Below are 27,182 nucleotides of genomic sequence, written 5' to 3'. Positions count from 1 at the left end.
TGTAGATTTAATAAATCTTTTCACAGAGTAATACATAGATTTAGTAACAGGTCTGTAAGTAGCAGTGCTGCCCTTCTTTGTTAAAGCATCCACATTCTCGTTTCCCAGGATTCCATAATGGGATGGTATCCATTAGAATACAGTTCAGTTCTTTTATTGAGTGATATTAATTGAGAGAGCAGAGAGCAAATATGAAAACATTCATAACACATAAATTCAAGCTCTTCTATACTTAGCTTTCTGTAGCGTAGTGGTAAGGTGAATGACTTTAGTGTAGGGGGACCAAAGTTCAAACCTGCGGTTAACTCATTTTTTTCTATTATTTTGATAATTTATTTACATTATTTTAGATATGTTATTTTAACCCGACATAAAGGAAGTTTTACTACATAAATAATATATCCGTTGTATTTCATTTATGCTGTCTCAAACAAAGTTACCATACAATTATGTGAATTTACTGTACGTACTTAAGCTCACTGAAAATAACAGTGTATTAATTCTAAAATATATGTCTTTCACAATATTGTTGTTCATGTCCGAATATGTGTTATTGCTAAATTATATCTGTATTATCATGTCGTGAATGTACAATAGTATGTATGTTAAGCCTACTGGAAATAATAATAATTTGTTAATTTTTAAAATAAGCTTCTCTCAAAATATTATTCTTAAAGTCCAAAAATGATTTATTACGAGAGTTTACTATATTCTGTATGTAAAATAACAATGACATAATTAATATATCACATTATTTTAGACACGTTATTTTATTTTAAATTGTTACAAACAGAGGTTTTACTACATAAATAATATATCCATAGTATTTTATTTATGCTGTCTCAAACAAAGTTACCATACAATTATACTGAAATCTTATATCTTAATATATAAAGGTGAATGTGGGTATGTATGTTCTCTATACAAATCTATACACTTTGACCGATATGTGTCAAGTTTGCACATTTAACCTTCATAACCAGAAGAAAAACATAGACTACATTAAAATTGTGCAAATGGACGTTAAATTAATTAAAAAATAAAAAACATAAACGAATACGATCAAACATTCATGTATAATATTAAAATGCAATCTTCTATAGTCAATTGTTTTTTATTATTGTCTGTTGCATTCAACATCGACTTTCACGAGGCCATGGAAATTATAACACGAAATTAAATAACACTGTTGTTGATACACATCATGAAGGCTAAAACTAGATAATTCATGTAGTTCAGGATCGTATTATGAATTTCCCGATGCAGCTGTAAATAGTGAGCAGACTGTGTTTTATCCAACCGAGTTCTTGAATTCTTTGAAACCACAAGGATTGCTACCATATAATTTAATACTTAATATTGAATTACCAACAGTATTATTTCGAAATACTGATCCACCAAAATTATTCAATGGAACAAGAATTGATATGAAACACTCATTCAAAACATAGTAATAGTAGTAACAATATTAATTGGCAAACGAAAGGAGAAGATGTTTTTATTCCACGCATTCCTATGATACCCACTGACATGCCTTTCGATTTTAAGTAACAGTAATTTCAGTGCGATTAGCATTTGTAATGGCCATATTAAAATTAAGCTCAAGGACAGTCGCTCAAAGTTGCAGACTTTAACTTAAAAACCCCGTGTTTTTCACATTCTCAACTATATAGTGACTTTTAATTCAAACAATAATGTAACTTTTATTGTTACAACAATAATCACTTTCTATAATTGAATTTAAACACTCCCGTCAACAATGGGATTTCCACTCCACACAGCAACACAGTATTCGTTATTGCACTCCACAGACGACAATGGCAATTCACTTGGATTATTGAGAACAACAATGTACTCCTAATCTCAACTAATCTTCACAAAGCACTATTTACAAACAAAACTGTCAGTTCTCAGTTCACAGTTCGTTTGCCTTGGCTAGTTCTTCTAGCGCATTCACTCAAGTTCACAGTATATCGAACGAACCCAAGACTTCCAGAGACAGTCCACTGAACTTCGAACTCAGGTCCCCCAACTGCGGTCCACTGCATGTCGAACCAAAGATGCCGGATACGCCGCACTCGCCTGGACACTCGCACAGTTGCGGACACACTCAAGTTGAACTCCGGTCTCGAAGCTGGCTTCAATGCCGTTTCACAAGACTGACTGGCTTGCTGTCCAAAAACTGAGCTCTCCTCTCGAAGGCTGGCTTCCTTTTATTTGTTAGGTAACACTTTGCGAGCCTTCGACTTCCGGACATTTCTGTTTCTGGACGATTCGTTTTCGGGAATAATCTCTCACGCTGCTTCTTCTCCCCCTTCACCTCGCGCCGCAGTTGGTTTTCTCCCCCTCTCCCTTTGCCATGTGCTGCACATTCCCATGCACTAGATGTGTGCGCAACTTCCTTTGCCGCTCCCAGCAACTGCCGATCTCGCCCCTCCTTCTGCCGGACGCGTGTTCGACGACAGAAAACAGCGAGAACATTCCAGCATGGTTGCCACAATATTTTATACAGAGAAGTAGGCGAAAAAAGATTTTACACACATGAAAAAGCAATTCAATGACATTTTTGTCATATTGCTAATGTAACTGTATAATCACATTGACAATGTAGTATGTTGTACATTGTGGAAATAATCTCTTAATTTATATAAAAAAAAACGGTATATGTCTGTCAGAATATTAGTCTTTATATTAAAAAATGACTTATTGCGAGTTTATATTGTATCTGTATATAAAATAAGAATTAATATAATATATTCTGAATTTGTGAGATATAGTTTCTCAAGTCATATAAAACATAGTCGTACAGCGGTCAAGGGGTAAAAAATCTTCCAATATAAATTAAATTATATTCGTGTATATTGATTCTTTGGTACGACCGATAGAGAGAGAAATTTTGGCTCTCGATGACACCCCAATGGGTTCAGACTGGGAACAAGGGAATTCCCTGTTTATCGTCAGCTGTCTCTGAAATTCAAGTAAAGGCACACACAGACATGAAATTACGTGAAATGCACAGCTTCAAATCAATGTACAGATCTTATAATTATTTTATCTCTGCCTCTGTGCAACGTCACATTTGCAGGGAGGAAAGGAGACGGCAGAAAGTTTGTAATGCTTTTTAAAACATTGACTCCCATGACTAAGATAAGCCACTTGAAACTTAACAGTCACTGTCCGGCAGAGATAAAATGTAAGATCTGTAGAACAATGATACAGTACTAAGTGGGCCTATAGGGACTGAGGGGTGTGTTTTTGTTTTGCTGTACTTCAAGACAATGCTAACTCATTTAAAGTTTGTGTGACTGTAGCTTATATATATGTTCATTTGGTTTTACTTCATTATTTTATTTGTATTTCTGGTGATGTGGAAGAGAAGGCCTCGTGGCCTTAACTATGCCAGAATAAATAAATAAACACACACATATATATCTATATACATTTGAAAGTAAGGCATGTGATGAAATGTTTTCTTTCGTTGCCTGATCTGCAGTTGTTTTAAATTCAGTTAATCCTTTCAGGCATTTGGCTAAGAAGTTCATTAACTCATGTAAGTGACGGTATGTAAAGATTCATCTTGACGGATGAGGAAAGACAATTCGTTTTGGTTGTCTACAGTTGAATTTGTGAGATTTCCGAAAACTCTAACAACCAGCTTAATGAAAAAAAGAAGCAAAGAAGGCAACCCGTGCAATGTCGGGTGCTTTCAACTAGTTACGTAATACATTTGGAAAATCACAATGAAACATTTATAATACAGTATGTGTAACATAATTAATTCAAAGAGTCCTCACAAAATGCTTTTCAGATTTTTTTAGCAGTTTAACAAATGTTACGTCAAATTATTCATTTAGCACTTTTCTATATTTTTTAAACATACTCGTATTAACAAAGCTATGTAAAACTACTCATTCAGCACTTTAAGTTAAATATATGTAAGAGTAGATAATGTAACTGTTTTCTTTACAAACACTTTAAGAGTATATTTTAGCACTTTCATAAAGATTGCTGTGATCTCACAAGACAAAAAAAAAAAGCAACATTACTACCTTGAATTTGTTCTGTAATCGTACACTGGAATTTCACACTTCTTGCCAGTGAGAATATCACGAAGAGTTTGCAGTATCAGGTCATTATTAAATGCATCTGGAAAAAATAACGACATAAATTCAATGATAAAAAAATAGATACACACTACATAAAATTATGTAATTTAAAAACTGAATGCTGATTTAAAGATCGAAGACATACATAGCATCATGAAAAAAGTCAGGTGAAATGACAAAATCAAATTAATTTCACAAACTAAGAACTTACGTATTCCCAAATAAATTATTCTATTCAATGTTAAAAATTAATTAAATTGGAACTCCACATTATACATTCCATTTTGTCTGTATTTTCCTTCTCTCCGTTTCTCTAAATCTCGTCTTAACTATATATTCACATCATTTGCAGATTTTCTGTATTATACTATAGCCTATATTGTCCATTTTACGTCCAGTCAGTAGTACACGCTAATTACTGTTATGCCCTTTTCTGACACCAATTTTTGTTATACTATATCTGACACCAATATTTATTATACCATATCTGACATCAATATTTTGTTGTACCACTTGCCACAACAAGGGCGAATGGCTTATCTTTGAGATAATCACGAGTTATAATTTAATATCAAGATAACACAACAAACTAGACACTGCGTTATACTTCCTAACTCTCTGATAATTTATAAACTGTACTTGCTTATGGATAGGAGGGATTCCTACTTAGAATGGGCTCTCAGGCTTTCAAAATAATCAGAAGTGTAGAAACTCACCAATACTAAGTTTATTAATAAGATATCAATTTATTACAGATAGAATATTGAAATTGAACGATTTAAGAAGAATCAAAGTTGCTGTTAATTTTAAAGTACCAAAATGAACCAGTTAAATATAAAGTACAAGAATTGAATTGATGACTTTACTTACAGTTGATTGTAGGGCGAACCCTGGTGCTGTTCAAAGATGATGCCATTTTCTGAACTTCTTCCTGGACGTCGGGAAGTTACGACCGCTACTGCATGACCGCTGTCTTGACCAATAACTAATGACCATGTTTTGGACATTTCATGTCCACTTATAAGTTCTGGAACCGTGTCCTTTGTGACGTAACAGAATGACGCTATTTTATCCGCGAATCTTCTAAAAAGACGATATTGCATTCACTAAACACCACGTTTCTGATTCTTAACCATTATTTCAGATCGGCGTTTCCAGTCGTCACTTAGAGCAATACAGATTTAAGGAACTCTCACGACTGAATCTCAGTTTTTACTTTACCCAATAGAAATCCCGAGTTCTGAATGATTCGCCAATTAAAATATCTCGCGAGAGACACTGCATAATCTTTCATTATATGTCAGCTGTTGCTAAGACTGACTTCGTGCTAAAAAATGCAAGCGTACGCATTTCTGCCTTGTTCAAGGACTGGACTGTGTTACTTTGCTGAGTTAGCTAAACTGTACTCTGTAATCTGTCGAAACAGGAAGCGATCTCTGTCGTACGTAAAAGCATGTCTTAATAAGTAAGATTACATTACTTTAAAATAAAGTGAAAATATATTGCTTATGGTCATAACAAAGTTATGATTGCTTATCATAATCCTTGGGCACAACAATGCCCTCTTCTTTTTAAAAGATGATGCCGTAATCGGCACGTGCTTTTACTCCTAATCAAATTAATGGCAAGACATGTTGGATCCTGTGGAATTTGACTATCACACAAGTCTTAGTAGACCTTTTTCTGTTAGGCTTACGGGGTGTAGTTCCCTCGCCAGAGGCCTACAGAATCATTCAGGCTTGCAGGATTTTAATCTATTCCAGAGGCCATCACTGATTCTTATTGAGGATATGGATCGTCTGTGTCTTGTAAGCTAGTGTTGTGTCATTCACATTACAGATTATAAGAAATCTTTACGGGGGCGAAGCGCCAAAGATTTTGACTTTCATAAGCAATAGATCGAAATTGATATAATTTCTAACATTGATATCATAATGGCGGTAGGGCTGCTGCTATTTAATAAATATGATATATCTATGCATTTAATGAGTATTCCATTTACGTAACGAGGCATAATGTAATATAAACTGAGTTCCTGGATATTTTAATTTATAACTTTGCGGGCTGTCTGTCATTTAACTCGATAGTATTTACGAATTTTTTTCTTTGCAAAGTGATATGCCAATCTAACATTATGAATCTCCGATCTGTAGCGTGTTATGGCATGTGTATGGCATCATCTGAGACTTAGCACTTACATGTTACATACATGAATATTCATGTCATTTACAAAAATGATCAGTAAAAAAAAAATAATCTTCAATACAAATTTTCTTCATTGAGGCGAAGAGATGACTGTTGCATAACGAAGAGTAGTCTCTAGGACCTGGAGACAAATCTAGGTCCAGCAAAGACTGTGTTGGTTGAAGCTGGACCAGCGCAGACATCGGTTGGTGTATCTGCTTTCCTCGCAGTAGGGTTGGGAGTTCTGGTTTCTTGCACTGGGCCAAGCTCCATCTCATTCTGTCCTTCTCGTAAAGGTTCTGCTGTCTCAGATTGTTTGCAGGTGAGCTGATATAACCGGACACTATGAAGACGTGGACATTGTCGGTACGTCTGTAGGATACAAACAAGACACAATATAACTCCTGTTATGGTTAAAGCAATTAGTCAGGGGTTTGCACTTTCTTGTGTGGGGGATTCTTCTACTTTAATTTTCTCTTGTAATTTCTCTATGGTTATACCATCATTATCAAAATCTTTAATATTTGGAAGCATGTAATGACATGTTGTTCAGATAGATTTAGATTTGGATGAACTATTTCAGAAGTTATATCAGGGACAATAACATCGTTAGGCTCATATACTGGATACAGATTTCCGAAAACATGGGGAAACAGTTTAAACTGATCAGAATAAAAATGACAGTTTGCAGATACATTAATAATACCTGTCCCTTGGCAGGGGCGTATTTTGCGGGCTACCGGGGCTACCGGCGGTAGCCCAAGGAAATTACAAAAGAAAAAGTTTATAACATAACATAATGTAATAATTTTGTATTATTAGTTTTACCATAGTAATTAAAATTAAAGTAATTGTTAGATATATTTTGTGTAATAATAGGGTCAGCGGTAGCCCAAATCCTTTAACCAGTATACGCCACTGTCCCTTGGATAATAAATGTAGAAGTTGACGATCGTGTTGCGTTTGGGTTACGACAACTTCTAGTCATACATACGGTAGCTGGTACGCTGTACACCCAATAATTCTTCTGGTACGGTCTGTACCATACAGATCACCTGTGGGGTCCAACTGGTTTCGTTGCTTCCTGAGATTTTCCAAAAAAATAGAGCTGCTAAACAATGTGATTGCAAGGAAGCTGAAAAAATAACATCTGGAGGACATAACATGTATATTTCACCTCTACATTGAGATAGATCATTCTCTTCCATGAAGCATAAAATTGCCTATCACTTGTGACGGCAAAGTATGGAGCTTATCCAGAGCGGTTATATATTGCCTAAATTCAATAAGAGTGCTTTCAATTTCGGTTATTCTCTGCATTATCTTATTAATTTGTTTTAAATACTGAATCACAAACTACTATCGTGAGCAAATACATAATCTGAAACGAAATAATCTAATCAGTCGGTCTGGAACGTAGATTATATCTAGGACAGGATATTTCATCACTATTCTATGCCACGGGTTCAGTTACCTCATCATTATCTAAATTAGCATCATCATAATCATCATCATCATTAGAATTCACATATTCACGGCGGGAGGAAACATAGGAAGGAGACGTCACATCAGAATTTGTCATGGTAGGGTCATTAGTTTGTGTGGTTACCTTTCTCGGTGCGGTCTGTAATTGATCCCTTAACTATGCTAATGGTACGTCATCTTCCTCATCGAAATAATCACTCTGCGGAACTCGTAACTGACTAAGAGGAATATCATCTTCCGTAGACCATCCGTCGTCACTATCCACCGCTGCTGGTACCTCACGGGGAGTTTCATACAACTTCGGGTCGTCTCTAATTATTTCGATAGTTTCCGCTTCACTGAAACTATTGTCTTCGTCTGCTTGCCGGGGACGAAACTTGCCTTCTTTAATTTCAGACTCTGGGGGACATAATTTCAACTGGTTTATGTGCACTATCTGTGTTCTACCATCTTTGAACTTAATTCTATAGTTCACTTCATTTAGTTTCTCTACAACTTGAAATGGACCAATCCATGGTTTCGATAATTTTTTCGTTATACCTTTCTTAATCGCTGGAGAATGTAGAAATATAAATTCTCCTACCTTGAGATAACGAAACTTTACTCTAGGATCTTTGTTATACTGCTTTGCTTGTGTGGTTTTACTTCGAACTATTCGGTTTCTTACTACCTTGCAAGCTTTTTCTAGTTTATCTGCTAAAACTTCAACATGGTCGTCGGTTATGTCACTTCTCGAAAATTTCGGTACGATATTGATAGGAAATGGGAGTTGCATTTCACTACCGTGTAGCAAAAAATGTGGGGAATATCCCGTTATGGAGTGTGGTGTACTCCTGTATGCCATCTGGACTATTGCTATCCATTTGTCCCAATCTTTCTGATCTGCACGTACAAAATGTGATAACATGTTAGTGAACGTTTGATGATTGTGTTCCACTAAGCCATTCGACATAGGGTGATACGGACTCGTTTGTATTTTTTGAATTTGTAGCAATTTACAAAATTCTTTAAATAATTTAGACAATAAGTTTCTACCCTGATCTGTAAGTAGCTTTTTCGGGGTGCCATGTCGTGCTACTATCTTCGTAACAAATTCTCTAGCTATTGTTTCAGCAGTTTGATCAGGAATCGGGATTGCTTCGCTATACTTTGTGAAAGCGTCCATAAAAGTCAACAAATATGTGTTACCTGAAGTTGTTTTGGGAAATGGACCAACTATGTCCATACTTACTAGTTCAAAAGGCTTTAAACAAGTAGCAAAGTTCTGTAACGGAGCTATAGGGTGTCTACCCATCTTTCTCTTGTTACAAGATACACATTTCGCGATATAATTTTCAATATCGGTTTTCATATTTGGCCAGTAAAATCGTTGCGTAAGCAATTCGAATGTACGTTTTTGACCTTGGTGTGCTCCAATAGGAGTATCATGGTAAGTATTCAAAATCAAATTTCTCATAGGACAAGGAACAACTAACCGTTGCTCTGAGTTCAATTGCTTTATATTGAAATGAAACAGAATACCGTTTTTGTCTAACTTAAATCTTTCAGAATCTGCTATCCATTCTAAGTAATTTGGTTCTGCCATCTGAAGATTTCTGAGTGACTGGTGATTTAATTGTTCACTTTTTATAGCGAAAACATTGTGCGTTCGGGATAAAGCATCAGCGTTTTGGTGACATTTACCGGGTTTGTATTGGACTTGGAATTGAAATTCAGAAAGTCTTAAAGTCCAACGAAGTAGTCTAGAATTTGGTTCCTTTAAGCTCATTAACCAGTGGAGAGCTGCGTGATCGGTCACAGCTATGAACTGATGACCATATAGATAACAACGAAAATGTTTCGTAGCCCATACAAGTGCTAGTAATTCCCTTTCTGTCGTGCTATAATTTCGTTCAGCTTTATTCAAAACTCTAGAGGCGTATTCTACGGGATGCTCTTCCGAACCAACCTTTTGAGACAACACTGCTCCGAGGGCAACTCCTGAGGCGTCAGTCGCTAAAATGAACGGTTGTTTAAAATCGGGATATTTCAAAATACGTTCACTGCACAAGGCTTTTTTCAATATGTCAAAGGATTCTTCTTGTGGTTCTAGCCATACAAATTGTTGATCTTTTCTTGTAAGTTCGGTAAGTGGTTTTGCAATCTCAGCAAAATCTGCTATGTGCCTGCGATAGTAACCAACTAAGCCAAGAAATGAGCGGACTTCCTTAACATTTTTAGGAATCGGAAATTCTTGTACAGCTTGTACTTTCTTTGGATCTGGGCAAATGCCATTTCTATCTACTACATGTCCGAGATAGTCGATTTTGTGCAGGGCAAATGTACACTTCACAGGGTGTGCTTTTAACTTTGCATCTCTTAATCTTTGTAAAACTTCTCGAAGTCTTTCAGCATGCTCTTCTATGGTTGAACTGTACAGGACGATGTCATCAATATACACAAAACAAGATACGCCCTTTAGGCCGGATAGTACTCCGTCCATTAATCTCTGATACGGCTTGGGGCTCCAACCAAACCAAATGTCATTCTGTTATATTCATAAGAACCTAGTGGGATGCTAAAGGCTGTCTTTTCTTTATCTTTTTCTTCGATTTCCACTTGCCAAAAGCCGCTGTAAAGGTCAATTTTACTAAAATACTTTGTACCAGATAGACTTTCTAATGTTTCAACTATATTGGGAATGGGGTATGAGTCACTGTGAGTAACTGAATTTAAACCACGAAAATCAGTACAAAACCGGATTTTATCGCAAATGTCGGGAGATTTTTTTGGTACTAACACAATCGGTGCACTCCATGGACTACATGTGGGTCGAATTATGTTTTTCCCAACATGTCTTCTATCATCTCCTTCACTACTTCCTTATACTTATATGGCAATCTGTAAGGGTTTTTCTTTGTAGGATGTGCGTTCCCTGTATCGATCCTATGTTTTACTTTGCTTGTACAACCTAACTTATTCTCCTTAGGGTCCTGAAATACGACCTTGTATTCCATAAGAACATTCTTAATAACTCTTCTCTCGTCATCTTCTAAGTGACTTAAATCTATGCTTTCTAACATGTTTGCCTGAGGAGAGGACTCTAATTCATCTTTCACACATACGGAGCTGACTACATCAACAGCATTGTTCTCACTATCATATTCTCGTATCTCTTTGTCTTCGACTGAGACTACCTGAGTAGTACCCAGCAACTTATTTCGAGGTACTTCTACTGCTTCATCTGAGCAATTTATAAGTTTCACCGGAACCTTGGGAAATTGTTCACTTGGGTCGACCTGGACTAACATACGAGAAATATACACTCCGTTAATAGCAAAATCACTGGGGTCCATTACCATGGGTACCGGAGTCGAAATACCCTTCTGAAAGTGGTGAGCTATTTCTCCACAATGTCTTATTAAAATTACCCAGCAACATAACTTCACTTCTAGGTGGAATAGTAACTCTCTTACTATTAAATACACTTAATTCATCAGACATGTTAAACTTCTGAAGAGATTGGGTTGTCCTAGGACTTACTGATTGTTCCCTCTGAACACGTTCTACTTGATATGGCGGACTCACGTTTAAAACAGATTGCTTGTGGGTCGTCGAACGTTTCCGGGTGATCAATCCGGGTTCGAACACGCCTACCCTTTTGCAACGCGTCGATTCGTTTATCAGGTTTACCCATCTTCCATCGGTTTTCAGTCTATGAGTGAGAACATCTACAGAAATACTATTTTCTCTCATAAAATCAAGACCGAGGATGCCTGATACCTCTGGTCCAACCGACATTGGACACACTAAAAACTCGTGCCACTTTCGCACGCCATTATTAAATTCAAATTCAATCATTTGAGATACCTCAATTTCAAGATGATGTCCCGTTACCCCTATCGCTACCATTTGCAATGACTTAACCGGTGCTGCTGCTACACCTGGTTGTATACATTATTTTATTTCAAGGAGTGCAGTTCGGTGTTCAAATAAGCCACCGAACTGCACTCCTTGAAATAAAATAAGGTATACTATCGATACTGTGGCATCTGTATCGATTAACCATTTATGTTTAATCCCGTCCACTTTTACTTCTACCATGAGAGCTTCTGTGTGAGGTCTTACCATGGAAAGGAGAGAAGGTAGCTTTATTGCCTCTCTGCCGGGGCGCACATTGAGGTAGTTGTGTTTACCGAATTATTAGCTTGTTTTTGAAAAATATTCTTCTTACTTCGACAATATTTGGCAATATGTCCCTCTTTCTTACAATTAAAACATACAAGTGGTTTTCTATAACTCCTAACTGCTTTAGGGGGTTTGGAATTATTTCCCTTTTGAAATTGTGCTGTTCAAGGCTGAGCTGTGTGAGCAGAGTAATTACCCTTCATCTGTTGTCGTTTGCTGCGACAATATCTAGACATGTGTCCCTTTTTGTTACAATTAAAGCAAGTTATCTGGTCGTTTACTGAGAAAACGTTCCTAGGGATTGCTTCGTGCCTATTCCCTCCATTCGTTTCTATATTGTAGGCAGTTACAGCTAATTCAATGGTATCCTTCACATTATTAGGCATTCTGAGTTGCACTTGTTTTCCTACATCACCTTTCAAGCCAGCGATATATGCTGCTAGAAGGCGTCTATCCGCTTCTTCAGCTAATATTTTCCGTTCGGTTTCGTTTCCTGCATCTTTAATTGTTTTTAGGCTGAGGGCTTTTACTCTATCGGCAAATGCTTCAGGATTTTCTCCTTTCTTTTGAGATGCAGTTTGTAACTGAGTATAATGAAAATTATCTGGAAGCTTTTCTTTAAAACGCTCTTCAAATGCAATTTGAAGATTTTCATATGTAGTGCCATCTTCAGTCAAATCTGGTCTACTATTTAAGAATTCAGCTGCAGGGCCTATTACTTTTAGTTTGATGATGTGCCACTTGTCATCATCATCCAAATTTCCCATTTTAGCTGCAGAATTTACATTATTAAAGAATTCGCGAACTGGAAGACTATTAGGTAACCCATTCCATTCTTTCAAAGAACTAGCGATTGTAAAATCCTTAACACGAACTCGTGAGGCGTGAACTGCTGCTAATTCAGCTTTTAGCCGGTATATAATTTGCTCATGGGTTTCCATTTTGTAACATGATTAAATAAAATTTACAAATTGTTAAATAAATTATTTCAAAACAAGATTTATTAAAGTGCTGATAATATTGTCAAAAGTTCAGAAAAAAAAGATCGCAATCAATTTGCATATTCAATTAAAGAAATGAATGCATAATTATCAGAATAATAAATTCAATACACTGTACGTACATTATGGTTATGTATAGTTATACGTTAAGGGACATATACTCGCTCAAGATGCTCAGTTCGAACTTCACTTAATTTTATCACTTTAGCGGTAAAAAAAATCACATTCTATTTCACTAGAAGCATTGAAATACACTACACAGTAAATAAGCATTAATACAATTACTCTTTTATCATCAATATTAATTCAGATTGCATCTACACTTGGAAAACCGAAAACCTGTGATCTTCTCTGGTCACATTAAATCAAAAAGTTACATTTTTCACTGAGAGAGTCTAGGGAATATCACGTCGAATCCAACATTTCTGATACCAAAATTTTTATTGTGCGACAGTCACTTAGGTTTCAATTGAATAGAACACATCTATAAACAGTTCGCGCTGTATCCCGCTTCTGAACACCAATTTTTGTTATGCCCTTTTCTGACACCAATTTTTGTTGTACTATATCTGACACCAAAATTTTGTTGTACCACTTGCCACGACAAGGGCGGATGGCTTATCTTTGAGATAATCGCGAGTTATAATTTAATATCAAGATAACACAACAAACTAGACACTGCGTTAATTTATAAACTGTACTTGCTTATGGATAGGAGGGATTCCTACTTAGAATGTGATCTCAGGCTTTCAAAATAATCACAAGTGTAGAAATTCACTAATACTAAGTTTATTGATAAGATATCGATTTACTATAGAGAGAATATTGAGATTGAAATTGAACGATTTAAGAAGAATCAAAGTTGCCAAAATGAATTAGTTAAATATAAAGTATAAGAATTGAACTGATGATTTTACTTACAGTAGATAGTAGGGCGAACCCTGGTGCTGTTCAAAGATGATGCCATTTTCTGAACTTCTTCCTGGACGTCGGGAAGTTACGACCGCTACTGCATGACTGCTGTCTTGACCAATAACTAATGACCGCGTTTTGGACGTTTCATGTCCATTTATAAGTTCTGGAACCGCGTCCTTTGTGACATAACAGAGTGACGCTATTTTACCCGCGAATCTTCTAAAAAGACGGTATTGCATTCACTAAACACCATGCTTCTGATTCTTAACCATTATTTCAGATCGGTGTTTCCAGTCGTCACTTAGAACAATACAGATTTAAGGAACTCTCACGACTGAATCTCTGTTTTTGCTTTACCCAATAGAAATCCCGAGTTCTGAATGATTCGCCAATTAAAATGTCTCGCGAGAGACGCTGCATAATCTTTCATTATATGTCAGCTGTTGCTAAGACTGACTTTGTGCTAAAAAATGCAAGCGTACGCATTTCTGCCTTGTTCAAGGACTGGACTGTGCTACTTTGCTGAGTTAGCTAAACTGTACTCTGTAATCTGTCGAAACAGGAACTGATCTCTGTCGTATGTTAAAACATGTCTTAATAAGTACGATTTCATTACTTTAAAATAAAGTGAAAATATATTGTTTATGGTCATAACAAAGTTATGATTGCTTATCATAATCCTTGGGCACAACATTACTATATAGAACAAAAACTCGATGTGAACAATAATGAGTAGAAATCTCTATTTTTTTTCTTCTTCTTCTTCTTTGACATTCCCCTTTTAGGAGTTAGTCTTTTGTTTCCAAAATTGCCGGTTATTCCAGTCTCCTATTTGCAGTCCACGTTCTTCCATAGCATTAGCTATGAGAGATTTCCATTTCATAGCTGATCTTCCTTTTCTTTCCTTACCTCTCAGAGAGTACTGTAAAATTTGTTTGGGCCATCGTGTTTCTGACATATGCTCTACATGTCCATACCATTGGAGTTGTTTGTTTTCCAACTTTTTGTTACTGAACAATTAATTTCCATTTTGTCCCAGATATGTTGTGTTTTTATTCTATCTTGTCTTGTCTTGTAAGTTGTAAACTTCTCATAAAATCCAATTCCACAGTTCTTATTCTATCTCTTGTTTTTTGTGTAATTGGCCACATTTCCGCCCCATACAACATTATATTTTCTACTATACCTTGAAACATCATTTTTTTACTACCTTTGATATGTTCTTGCTCCATAATAATTCATGTAATATTTTTTGTGGCCTGTTTACCTAAAGCGATTTTACTATTTATATCCTTTTGACATGTTCCTGTTGAGGTTATATGTGTACCAAGATATTTACAACCATCACATTTTCTTATTATTTCATTATTTATGTGTACCAAGATATTTAAAACTATCACATTTTCTTATTACTTCATTATTTATAACTATGTAGGAAACTTCCTTTCCTACACACAGATATTCTGTTTTATTATAATTAATATTTAGGCCTCATTTACGATATTCTTCATCAATTTTCCTGACCATATATTCCATATCCTCTTCATCTTGTGAAAATATTACCTGGTCGTCGGCAAATAACAATGAATGTAGTGTATTGTCCCCTATTGTAAAACCCATTCCAGCACATTTCTTGTACCATGTTTCTAGTGCTTGGTCTATATATATATTAAAAAGCATTAGTGACAGTGTACATCCTTGTTTCAAACCTTTCGTCAATATTATTTCTTGAGTAATTCTCCTACCTAGTTTATTTGTGCTGTTGTATTTTTATACGTTTGTTTTACTATGTTTATCCATTTGAGTGGTATATTCATTCTTTCCATTGCTATCCACAGCATTTTCCTACGTACACTATCGTACGCTTTCTCCAAATCTATGAAGGTCATATGTGTATCTATATTTTTTGCTTTGTTTTTCTCTATTAATAATCTTATGCAATGAATATTATCTAGACATGATCTATTTGCTCTAAACCCACTCTGTTCTTCCTTAAAATTCACGAATTTATTCATTTTATCCTTTATAACTCTAGAAAATAATCTCATCATTAAATAAGAAACACTGATGTATATGTATAGAACAAAAAAAAAACACGACTATATTTATATTCATAAGCACTCTTACTGTATCACATACTAAATCATTGTATCAGTCAGATAAAAGATTTACATAATATTCAACATGGTACAAATTTTTTTAGACTTTACACAGAGTTTCAGATGTAGATACAGCCAGTTTTTCAGAGTTATCATTATGTATTGGCTTCCATTATCAGCAAAGGGAAGGGAAATCTGTCTGCTAAGTCCATTATCATTTCACTGTTGTGAAGTAATGGTTAGTATGTCTGACAGTGGAATGAGAAGACCTAGGTTGAAATCCAGGTTGGGGTTTTTTCTGAGATTTTTCCCCCTCAACCAACTGAAGCAGAATTGCTGGGTAACTTTTGGCTTTGAACCTTGCACTCATTTCGCCTTAATTAAATTTAACTTCAACTATCATCTTTCAATAAACCAAGGATACAGCAGAATGTAGTACCATGATTTGCATAGAGATGGCATCGATCTCAGAAAGCTGCAGAAGTACCAGGGAGACAGAGACTTTCGTAGCAGACTCCATCCAACCTGAATGATGTGCAGTTGAATCAATAGATGGTATCAAATAGTGAATCATGATACATACAGGAATGGTATCTTCAGATCAATACATGATACAGCAGGATATAGTATTGTGAATCGCATACCAATGGCATCAATCTGAGGAGATTGCAGAAATATCAGGGAAATTGAGGGACGAGTTTAGAAAACTGTCATAGGAATGTGGTCCTATGCACTTCAAACAATCATCCACATCTAAAAGGAGATTAGTACAATGAGTCTTAGGCTGCGGTGTAAGCCTTTTGGGCTCTCCTCAGAAGAGAGAGACAGAAGTCCATTATCAATTTCTTGCCATCCAAAAAATTTTGAACTATTACAATACTACATAAAACAAACATAAATGTGACATTCTTTCTATTTCTTTATAACTGTCACACTGAACCCTATATTTTTTATTGTTCCCCAAATTCCAAGATATCATTATAAGTTCTACACACAACTAAAAGCAACTATGCCAGAAACAAACTAAAAGCAACTGTATCAGGAAGTATCTTTTCCATATACCATATTTTAGAAATGTCAAAAATGTGCACTATATCAACTATACACCAACTTCGAGATAATCTATACTAATAATAAATCTGTAGCCGAAATTTTTCTGGTAATTTTCGATTTTCCAAAAATAATTGGTCCTAACATATATAATTAACCACTCTGAAACCGAAAATCACTTTTGTGAAATTTTTGTTTGTATGTCTGTCTGTCTGTATGTTTGTTACCTTTTCACGCGATAATGGATGAACAGATTTCGATGAAAATTGGAATATAAATTATGTTCGTTGTAACTTAGATTTTAGGCTATATGGCATTCAAAATATTTTATTTAAAAGGGGGGTTATAAGGAGCCTGAATTAAATAAATCGAAATATCTCGCTTATTATTAATTTTTGTGAAAAATGTTACATAACAAAAGTTTTTTTAAAAATAATTTGCGATAAGTTTTAGTCCTTGAAAAATTTTGATAGGACTGATATTTAATGAGATAAATGAGTTTTAAAATTAAAATAACTGCCATCTAAGGCCGTATAATGAAATAAAAAACAAATGACTTCGTCTATAAGGGGCCTTGGACAGCAACAATCGAAAGCTATGAAAGATAGCCTACAGAGAATGTTTCTGTGTTTGTATGAAGTAATATCGGAAGCTAAATTAACCTATTTGTATAATTAATTATTATTTCCCCATTGGAAAGCGTAGTTTCACTAGATGGACATCTATATATATAATTTGAACTAGTAATGGAAATTACGGGAAAACGGCTGAACGGATTTTAATAAATGGCCCCTCATTTTGAAGATTCGAACTCAAAGTTTTTCGGAAAAATAGTAGTTTTCAGTGAAATGACAAATTTCCTACATAATTTTCCTATTTTCCAAAATCCATCTGTCGTCAGTTTTGAGAACTAGCTAATTGCATTCAGGAGAAGCAAAGCGAGCATCAAGTCGGCCGTGTTGCATTTCAGAATAAAACAAAACACACACTAGAGTATACAATATTACATGAAGGCCATGATCTGCAAGAATGCTGACATATTTACAGCTGAAATTAAATTGGTTATTAAAAACTTAACTTACTAAAAATAATTTACAGGTTCGATTCTGTGGTGTGTAATTTTCTGGGTACAGCTGTGTATTGGATATTAAAAACTACAAAACTTGAGGTGGTTTGATGACATTATTACTAATAGAAATGAAATATTATTGTAGTTAATGCCGTGATGTGACTATTTCTCATTAATTATACATATTAATGCTATATTGATGATATGAAAGTGAAACGTTTTGAGGTTATATAAGTAGATGTAGAGAATATCTTAAATTAGATTTTGATTTCTATATTTTACTGAGTGGCGGCTATAATGATAGTATATGTTACTGAAAGCTATAAAACTTACGTAAGATAATATTATTAAAAATCAAATATTTTTATAGTTATTAATCAAGTGGGGTTGGGTCTTTTTCATATATTTAATGGCGGTGTGGTGTAGATATTTATATGCATGGTTCTCTTCAGTATTGGCTCTAGAGAGAGAGTATCTTTAATTATTATGGAAGCAAATAACTTTCAGAATGTCTGGTATTCCTCATTGAAAATAAATCTGAAAAATGTTTATTTGAACGTCTAATGAACTTAGTTTGCAGCATTTGCTGCACAAGTCACTAGTAATGCTATAATGTTATTACAGTAACTTCTGATATAATATAATGTAATATAATATAATATAATATAATATAATATAATATAATATAATATAATATAATATAATATAATATATACTAAAAATAAATCTGTAAGCGAAATTTTTCTGGTAATTTTCGCTTTTCCAAAAATAATTGGTGTTAACATGTATAATTAATCATCCTGAAACCGAAAATGATTTTTTTGAAATTGTTGTTTGTATGTCTGTCTGTCTTCTGTCTATCTGTCTGTCTGTCTGTCTGGATGTTTGTTACCTTTTCACGCGATAATGGCTGAACGGATTTTGATTAAAATTGGAACATAAATTAAGTTCGTTGTAACTTAGATTTTAGGTTATATGGCATTCAAAATACTTTATTTAAAAGGGGAGTTATAAGGGGGCCTGAATTAAATAAACTCAAATATCTTGCTTATTATTGATTTTTGTGAAAAATGTTACATAACAAACATTTCTTTAAAAATGATTTCCGATAAGTTTTATTCCAGGCAAAATTTTGATAGGACTGATATTCAAGTCTGTCTGTCTGTCTGGATGTTTATTACCTTTTCACGTGGTAATGGCTGAACGGATTTCGATGAAAATTGGAATATAAATTAAGTTCGTTGTAACTTAGATTTTAGGCTATATAGCGTTCAAAATACCTTATTTAAAAGGGGGGTTATAAGGGGACCTGAATTAAATAAACCGAAATATCTCGCTTATTATTGATTTTTGTGAAAAATGTTATATAACAAAAGTTTCTTTAAAAATGATTTCCGATAAGTTTTATTCCAGGCAAAAGTTTGATAGGACTGATATTTAAGGATATACAAGAGTTTTAAAATAACAATACAATACATTTCCACAGCCACCTCAGATTATAGTGTCGTCGTTCCGAAACTGCTATGTGCAAAATATTACATTTTTTAGTAGGAAGAAAAACAAATTTATTCATTCTATGGCAGTAGTGCATAGGAGATCGTGAATTCTTACATTTTTACACAATCAACTCTATTAATATGGAGTGATTTATTAAAGGGTGCATTCAAGACTAATTTAGAAAAATGTTAAACGAATTATATTTGCACCAAATGAGTGGTCTCTGGACCAAAATGATAGCATTTTAATTATCTAAATACAATTTAAATTAAGTAGCATATTAAACGATTTATTCTTTTATCAAACACGAATGTTCCCTGGACCCAATGTTCTATTTTAATTATGTAATTACTTTATATTTATTTCTAATAAGAGCAGCAGAGCGCACGGGTACAGCTAGTGAGTAAATATTTTTGTAAAAATCATTGTAGTCATTATTTAACATTTTCCACTTTATGTGAGATGCAGGGCTACAGAAAGAATAAAAATATTAAATACACAGTTTTGGTGCATATGTATGCACGCACACATGCACACACTTCGCGGCAGCAGCAGCAGCATGTTATTTAATAGCACTTTCTCGAAATTCAAGTAGGCAAGAAAAGGTCAACGAATTTTGTTGTCTGCTGCCCTGAATCAGGGACAGTTATTTTACATGCTAGAAACCTATGACACATGCTGCCAGTTTTACATCTCTCCCAAACAAAGACATACTAAGAATTTTATCATTTTTTAAAACTCTCTCCCAAATTTGAGCCTGCGAATCTCAGATCCAGTTTCAAGCATGGTAACCTGAAGACCACTGAGGATAACCACACTATGCTAACTATGCTGTTGCATCTCTCTAATACAAAAGTTTAGAAGCTAAATGAAAACATGGACAAAAGGACTAGAGCTTTGACGGGATGATTGAGAAACTTTGTCAGTTCAATTGTAGTTTACTATACAGATGGAATGTTTTACTAGTGGCACACGTGTTAGGAGGGAAAAAAAACAGGATATATAGAGTAGGTTTGATGTGAAAGGAGACACAAACAGTACTGAAAGACGGAAGAAAGTTAAGGGGCCCTCCAAGCCACTCTTAAGGCTCAGCCTGAGATGACGAATCATAGAAAAGTGTAGATATTCTTTAATCAACTCTCAAGCCATGGCTTACATCTGCAGTGAGTCACAAATGGGGGAAAAATCTTTATCAACTCTCCAACTTGGCTTAAGTCTGTGATAACACAGCCAACAGAAGGGAGCAGGACAAAGGAAACTGGAAGTCTGAAGGGCATGCATATGTTATATTAAGGAATTATGGGAAGAAAGTAAAGGTAGGATTTAGAGTCTGAGAGTAGCATGTTGTAAGTAAGGGAAGGAGATGATTTATGAGGTGGGAGTGATAATACCTGTAATATTCTTCATATGTGTTAACATGAACCAGTTTTGGGAAACATTGCTAAATGAACAAGAAACAAACTAAGAAGAGTGTAATACAATAATATATTATTACTGTTGCTTCATTTGTGGTGCATATGAAAAAATGCCCTGGCTTCTTATTTTTCTAAGAATTTGGCCAGACAATATTGGAAGGGAAATTGTGTAGTCAATGGCTATAGCATTTGTCCATAACAATATGTCCATACTGTCCATGTCCCACCTCCGTATCTCTACAAGGTGAAGTACAGAGAGAAGATGGCAGAATGTTTGTTTCTGCAGTGCATTTATGATCATCTGACAACTGTTCCAACCTCAACTACTGCACATGACCAGCAATAATAGGTTTGAAACTAATTTCAAACTATCCCTGCAAGAACAATCATGTACTGTAAAATAATTTACTAGTCTAACTCTGTGGCCAGGAGGAAAAAGGTCTTAAGTAAAAATGTTATACTTTTCAAGAGAGCAGTAGAAAGATTGAAATTGGTGTCAATTATAGAGTTTTTTTAATTAAGAGATTTTTCCTGGATATGATTTGTTTATATTTGTTCTAAAATAGGTAATGTTGCTCATTTAACAATTTTCTTGATTATTTCCAAAAATAGACGCACTTATGCCCTTTTAAGATTAGAACTCAAACTGAGTAGAAGGGACTATTTAAACATAAGACCTTTTTCATGTCAAAATAAATTAGAAATGTAAATTATTAGGAATGGAAAATGGGTCTTAAACAATTATAGGACTGTTTACCCTGGTGCTTAAAATTTAAAAGGAAAGGGCATCAGTATATGATAAAATGGCTAAAATACAAGTTTGACCATTTTAATAGGGAAGTATGGAAAGTAATGATAACGGTAAAGAAAGTACAGTAGCGTGCAAATTAATCCGAACACGACATATTTTTACATTTTCCGTCATTGTTGGCCTCACAGCTGCTAGCTCATACCGCTTTAATTGACATCTATAGTACGTGTAATTCCATTGTTGAAGGTCTGTCATTATTTTTTTATAATAAGTGACATTTTGCCTGTCGTTTTGTACTTATAAGCATTTCAGTTGTGTTGAAGACTTAATACTGCAATCCTGTGTACATTCTGTCGTCTTCACAAATGCATACAACTCCACGAAAACGGTCTAAAATTATAACATTAGCAGAGCATTCTTCTATGACACAGAGGCAAATTGCTGCAGAATGTCACATCGGTTTGGCTACTCTTAATTCGATCATAAAACGATACAGGGAGACTGGATCCATCACACCCAGAAAAAAGGAAACTGTGGCCAGAAAAGGAAGACTTCACCTGCAGATGATCGTTTGTCAGGAAAAGTAAATTAAATCCTAGACTAACTGCTGTCGACTTAACCCGCGAGTTAATGGCTACCACTGGGGCGAATATTCACATCACAACAGTGCGGCGTAGGCTTTTGGAAGCTGGACGAAGGGCTCGTAAGCCTATTAAGAAGCAACTGCTAACAACTGTTATGTGCAAAAAACGCTTAATGTGGGCAAAATTACATCAACACTGGACAGTGAATGACTGGAAGAATGTACTTTTTTTCCGATGAGTCTCATTTCGAGGTCCACGGCCACCGTGTTTCTTACGTACCTACGGAAAGGATCCGAAAAAGTAACAGCAGCTCATCTCCAACAAGCACCCAAATACCCCCCTAAAGTAATGTTTTGGGGTTGTTTTACACATGAAGGGCCTGGAGCATTAATACCTATCAAGGGAATGATGAATTCTGACAAATATATTCACTTATTGGAAACCAGAATCGTACCCCAGCTGCAAAAATCATTTCCGGATGGCAGAGGTGTGTTCCAACAAGAACTGGCACCATGCCATACGTCTCGAAAAACTATAGAATTCTTCAACAAGAAGAATATTCAGGTACTCCCCTGGCCAGGCAACTCACCTGACATCAACCCCATTGACAACTTGTGGTCAATTTGCAAAAGAAGAATGCAAAAAATGGATTGTTCTACAAAGGAGAAGATGAATTCTGACCTCATTGGTGTATGGTTTCGCGATGAAGAAATGAAGAATATTTGTGGGAAATTAGTGGAATCCATGCCAAATCGTCTCAGGGCTGTTATTAGGAACAAGGGAGGCCACATAGATTACTGAGGTATGTCTTAGATCCTTTTTTTATCCCGTTTGAGTGTTTTTGCATAGTAATTACGTTGTTCGGATTAATTTGCACGCTACTGTAATGTGATGGTTTGTAAAGAATGAAGTATTAAATATTAAGTCCTTTATTCTGTGTGTGCTCAATTCAAAAAGTACTTAGGACATTTGGTAATGCTCAATAAATTCAGTAAAAAAATTGACTTAAGGCCTTTTTCCTCCCGGCCACAGAACTAATCTAGTATATTGAAGGGGTAATTAAATTTCACAGTGTATTTTAATAACCCCAAGTATTGTGGGGTCCCTATCACCACAGCATGATGTGTCCTCAGATTATGTATAGAAGAGATGGCCTCCAGATATGGAAGGTAGCTGTGAATATATTGAAGCAGTCGAAACAGCCAATAAGAGGTTGTTCTCCAGCTTCAGCATTGGACGATGGGTTCAGAATTTGATTGATTCTTCGGCACGACCACAGCACAGGAATAAGGTTATGAGATTTGATACTTGGAATGTTGCAAATCTTTATAGAACAAGAGGGATAACATTAGTAGGAAAGAACTAGCCAGATATAGCATAGACTTTGTGGGAGTACAGGAGGTTAGATTAGATGAGAATGGCATATCACAAATAGGAGATTATTTGCTGTACTATGGGGAAGGAAACAATAATCACCAATTAGAATCAGGATACAGGATTCTTTATTCATAAAAGAATAAAATCAGCAGTAAAAAACGTCGAATTTATCAGTGACAGGTTATTGTATTTAGTACTTAAGAGGGTGCGATATCATAGTTATAAATGCTCACGCTCCTACAGAAGAGAAAGCCGACCATATAAAAAATAGCTTCTATGAAGAATTGGAACACACTTTTGATCAGTTATCTAATATCACATGAAAATTTTATTGGGGGATTTCAATGCTAAAGTAGGACAGGAGGATAGTTTTAAACTGACTATTGAAAAAGACAGCTTACACGTAACTATAGGTTAACAATTGGGAAAACTCCGTTATGGGAGGTTACTAAACCTTACTACTGCACTGGACGTGGAGTCAGAGTTACCCTCCATTAATCTAAACCATTGTCGCTATTGATTGAAAAGTCATCTGATGCATCACTGCTATCAGTTAAACAGTCTCTTAACGAAATTATTCTGTCAGTTTCACTGTCTATTACAATAACACTAGAAAAATATTGCTCTTCGTTATTTAAACGTGATCAACACATTTCTTCCACTTGTCTTTTCCATATTCTGCGACACAATTGTTTCTTTATGTTAAGTGGGAATCCAATTTCTGTATAAGGATATATACATAAATATACATGGCCTTCTCCAGATGGATTGACACACAACCAAATAGATCACATCTTGATTAAATAAACGAAGACATACTTCAGAATATGTAAGTTATTGCTTTCGCGTGTTAAATATTAGGTACAGTACCTTGTTGACATATTAGTATAGTAGACATTTGATCCTTCAGAAGCACAGATTGTGATTCTCATCATTATTTGGTAATTGGAAAATTAGGAGAAAAGCTATCACTAGCCAAGTGAGTAGAGCAACAAGTTAATATTAGGATATTCAATATCCCAAATTAAGCAACATTATCAGGTAGAAATTTCAAATAGGTTTGCCACTTTAGAAAGTTACGACGAAGTTGAGAAGGAGTTATATATTAACAGCTTGTGGGAAAATATCAGAGATAATATCAAAATTCCAGCTGAGCAGAGTATACAGTAGGTTATTATGAAACTAAGAAAAAGAAACTATGGTTTGATGGAGATTGTTCCATGGCAGTAGAAAGAAGGAAACAGGCAAAATTGAAATTCTTAGAAGTTCAAGTACAGGTGAACAGAGATTATTATTTCAATGAAAGATGGCAAGCAAGTCGTACATTTAGGAACAAAAGGAGAGATTACTTGAAGGAAAAAACTGAATGAGGTAGAAATCAATCAATCAATCTTCTTAATGCACCCAGCTGTTTGCTGACAACATAAAGTCCACTATAGTCCACTGTAGTCTATTCAGTTGTTGTTTTTCACTAGAAATGAGGGGTATTTTGATCAGTGTTCATTACAGGTGCCTGTTGCTAGTAGCCAGAGTTGGGGTGTAGTCAATATATACTGCAGGGCTATGTCTTCTCTCTTCATCATGATTATTACACCACAGACAAGTAGGATTATCAGAAATGTGAAATCGGTGTGGGTACAATTGAGTGACAATGTGACCTGTTCAGCCTCTTGTTAAAAATGTTTGAACATGTCTGGGCAAGTTTTTGTACATTTCTAGGTCATTTGGTTTCTTTTGTACAGACTAAAATTTTTCCTTTGTCAGAAGAGAGCCAATTGTTGATCCATAGGTTTATAAAATGAGACACTACTGAAGCAAAAGCAATGGATAGAGATATCACTTGAAGAGGTCTTGGTTGCAAATATGTTGCCTGTTTTGCAATATTATTGACTTTCTCGTTTCCAGGTATACCACAATGACTAGGTACACATTGAAATGTTATTTCCTTTTCGAGTTTTTTTAGTTTACTTAGTTGTTTCTGAATTGGAATAATTCTATGTGCGTGTAAGTTTGGTACATATCTAATTATATGGAGTCGGTAAGTATACAAATAGATTTTTCAGAAATTTGAGTAACACAATGAAGACCAGCATCAATAGCTAGCAATTCAGTGTCAAGACTGGAGGAGGATGAACATGATATGAAATAACTTTGATATTTTGGAATATAATACCCTGCTTCTGATGTCCCATTATTAGGATTTAGAGATCCATCTGTATAAATTTGAAGATAATCCTTATATGTGCTGCAGAGTAGTTCCATGGGATCTAACTTAAGAATGTATGGAGGAACATTTTTGGAATGATTTCCTGGAATTTGTATGCTATGTTCTGGAATCACCCATTTCCATGGAGGAATTTCGTTCACAACTGGAGTTTCAGCAATGAGTGTGTCTGTGATAGACTGGTATTTCTTCTTTGTTTATTTTATAGAAATTACACAGGGTATTATCGGACAGTTTGAAGAACATCTGAGATTTGGATGAGGCTTGCAATTTTAAAAATATTTTTAGATTAGTTTGTAATATATAGTGTCTGATTGGTTGGATATTATTGTGGCACCTGTATGGAACGTTCTGGTCGCGTCTGGTTGCGTGTGCATCTAATGAGAAGGAAGGCACGGGGAAGCAGAACTCAAGCTTTGGTAGGCGCTGTAGCGTGGCACGGAGTGAGGGGAAAGAAAACTACAGGATGGCGCGGAACTGAGAGAGCAGAGGGAACATCTAGAAGCGTATCCCTCTCAAAGGTTCAAAAAGCCACGCGAATCGAAGATTCAAGATGTTACGGTTTAGTAATAAAAGCACGAGCAATCTTCAGAGCAGTGAGTTAGTCTTCAGTCAGCCTTCAAGTCTTGGACAGCAACATGCAAGGAACCGCATATGAAAGGCTTGGGTTCGACGTGCAAGGAACCGCATCTGGAAGGCTTGGCTTCGACGTGCAAGGAACCGCATCTGGAAGGCTTGGGTTCGACGTGCAGTGAACTTGAGTGAGTGAGCTAGAAGAACTAGCCAAGGCGAACGAACTGTAAACTGAGAATTGACAGTTATGTTCTGCACATAGTGCTTGTGAACATTAGTTGAAATTAGGAGTACATTGTTGTCCTTCTCAATAATACACGTTTGTCATTGTCGCTGTGTGGAGTGCAATAACGACTACTGTATTGCTGTGTTGAGTGGAATACTCATTGTTGCAGGGTGAATCATTAAGAATAAAAGTCACATTGTTGACGGGTGTGTGGTGGCTAAAGGCGAATAAAAAGTTACATTGGTGTCAGGTGTGGGACATTGTGGACATAATGGAGAACCTACAGCAGATCCTGGAAGCCATCGCGGAAATAAAAGCAAACATGAAAAACGACATTAGTGAATTCAAAAGCAACATGAATAAGCACATTAGGGAAGCGAAAAATGACAGTGAACTAAAGGCAGACATGAAAAACGACATAAGTGACTACACAAATTGGTAGCGTTTCGACGCACGTGG

At 35.4% G+C, this 27,182-nt stretch overlaps 1 protein-coding gene across 6 annotated transcripts in view; it reads right to left on the bottom strand.

The window, feature by feature from the left end:
- Positions 1–27,182, bottom strand: part of Uck (Uridine-cytidine kinase) — a 329,786-nt gene that overhangs the window by 264,604 nt on the left and 38,000 nt on the right. For all 6 annotated transcript variants that reach the window (XR_011333491.1, XM_069833408.1, XM_069833409.1 and 3 more), the window contains exon 3: positions 4,050–4,146. Coding sequence is in view for 5 of the 6 variants with exons in the window: in XM_069833408.1 (XP_069689509.1) it covers positions 4,050–4,146 (97 nt within the window). In the remaining variant the exon portion in view is untranslated. The remainder of the gene's footprint in view (positions 1–4,049; positions 4,147–27,182) is intronic.

The sequence above is a fragment of the Periplaneta americana genome, chromosome 8 (assembly GCF_040183065.1).
Source record: "Periplaneta americana isolate PAMFEO1 chromosome 8, P.americana_PAMFEO1_priV1, whole genome shotgun sequence".
In the NCBI taxonomy this organism is placed as follows: Eukaryota; Metazoa; Arthropoda; class Insecta; order Blattodea; family Blattidae; genus Periplaneta; species Periplaneta americana.
This window is presented reverse-complemented; position numbering and strand designations above follow the sequence as displayed.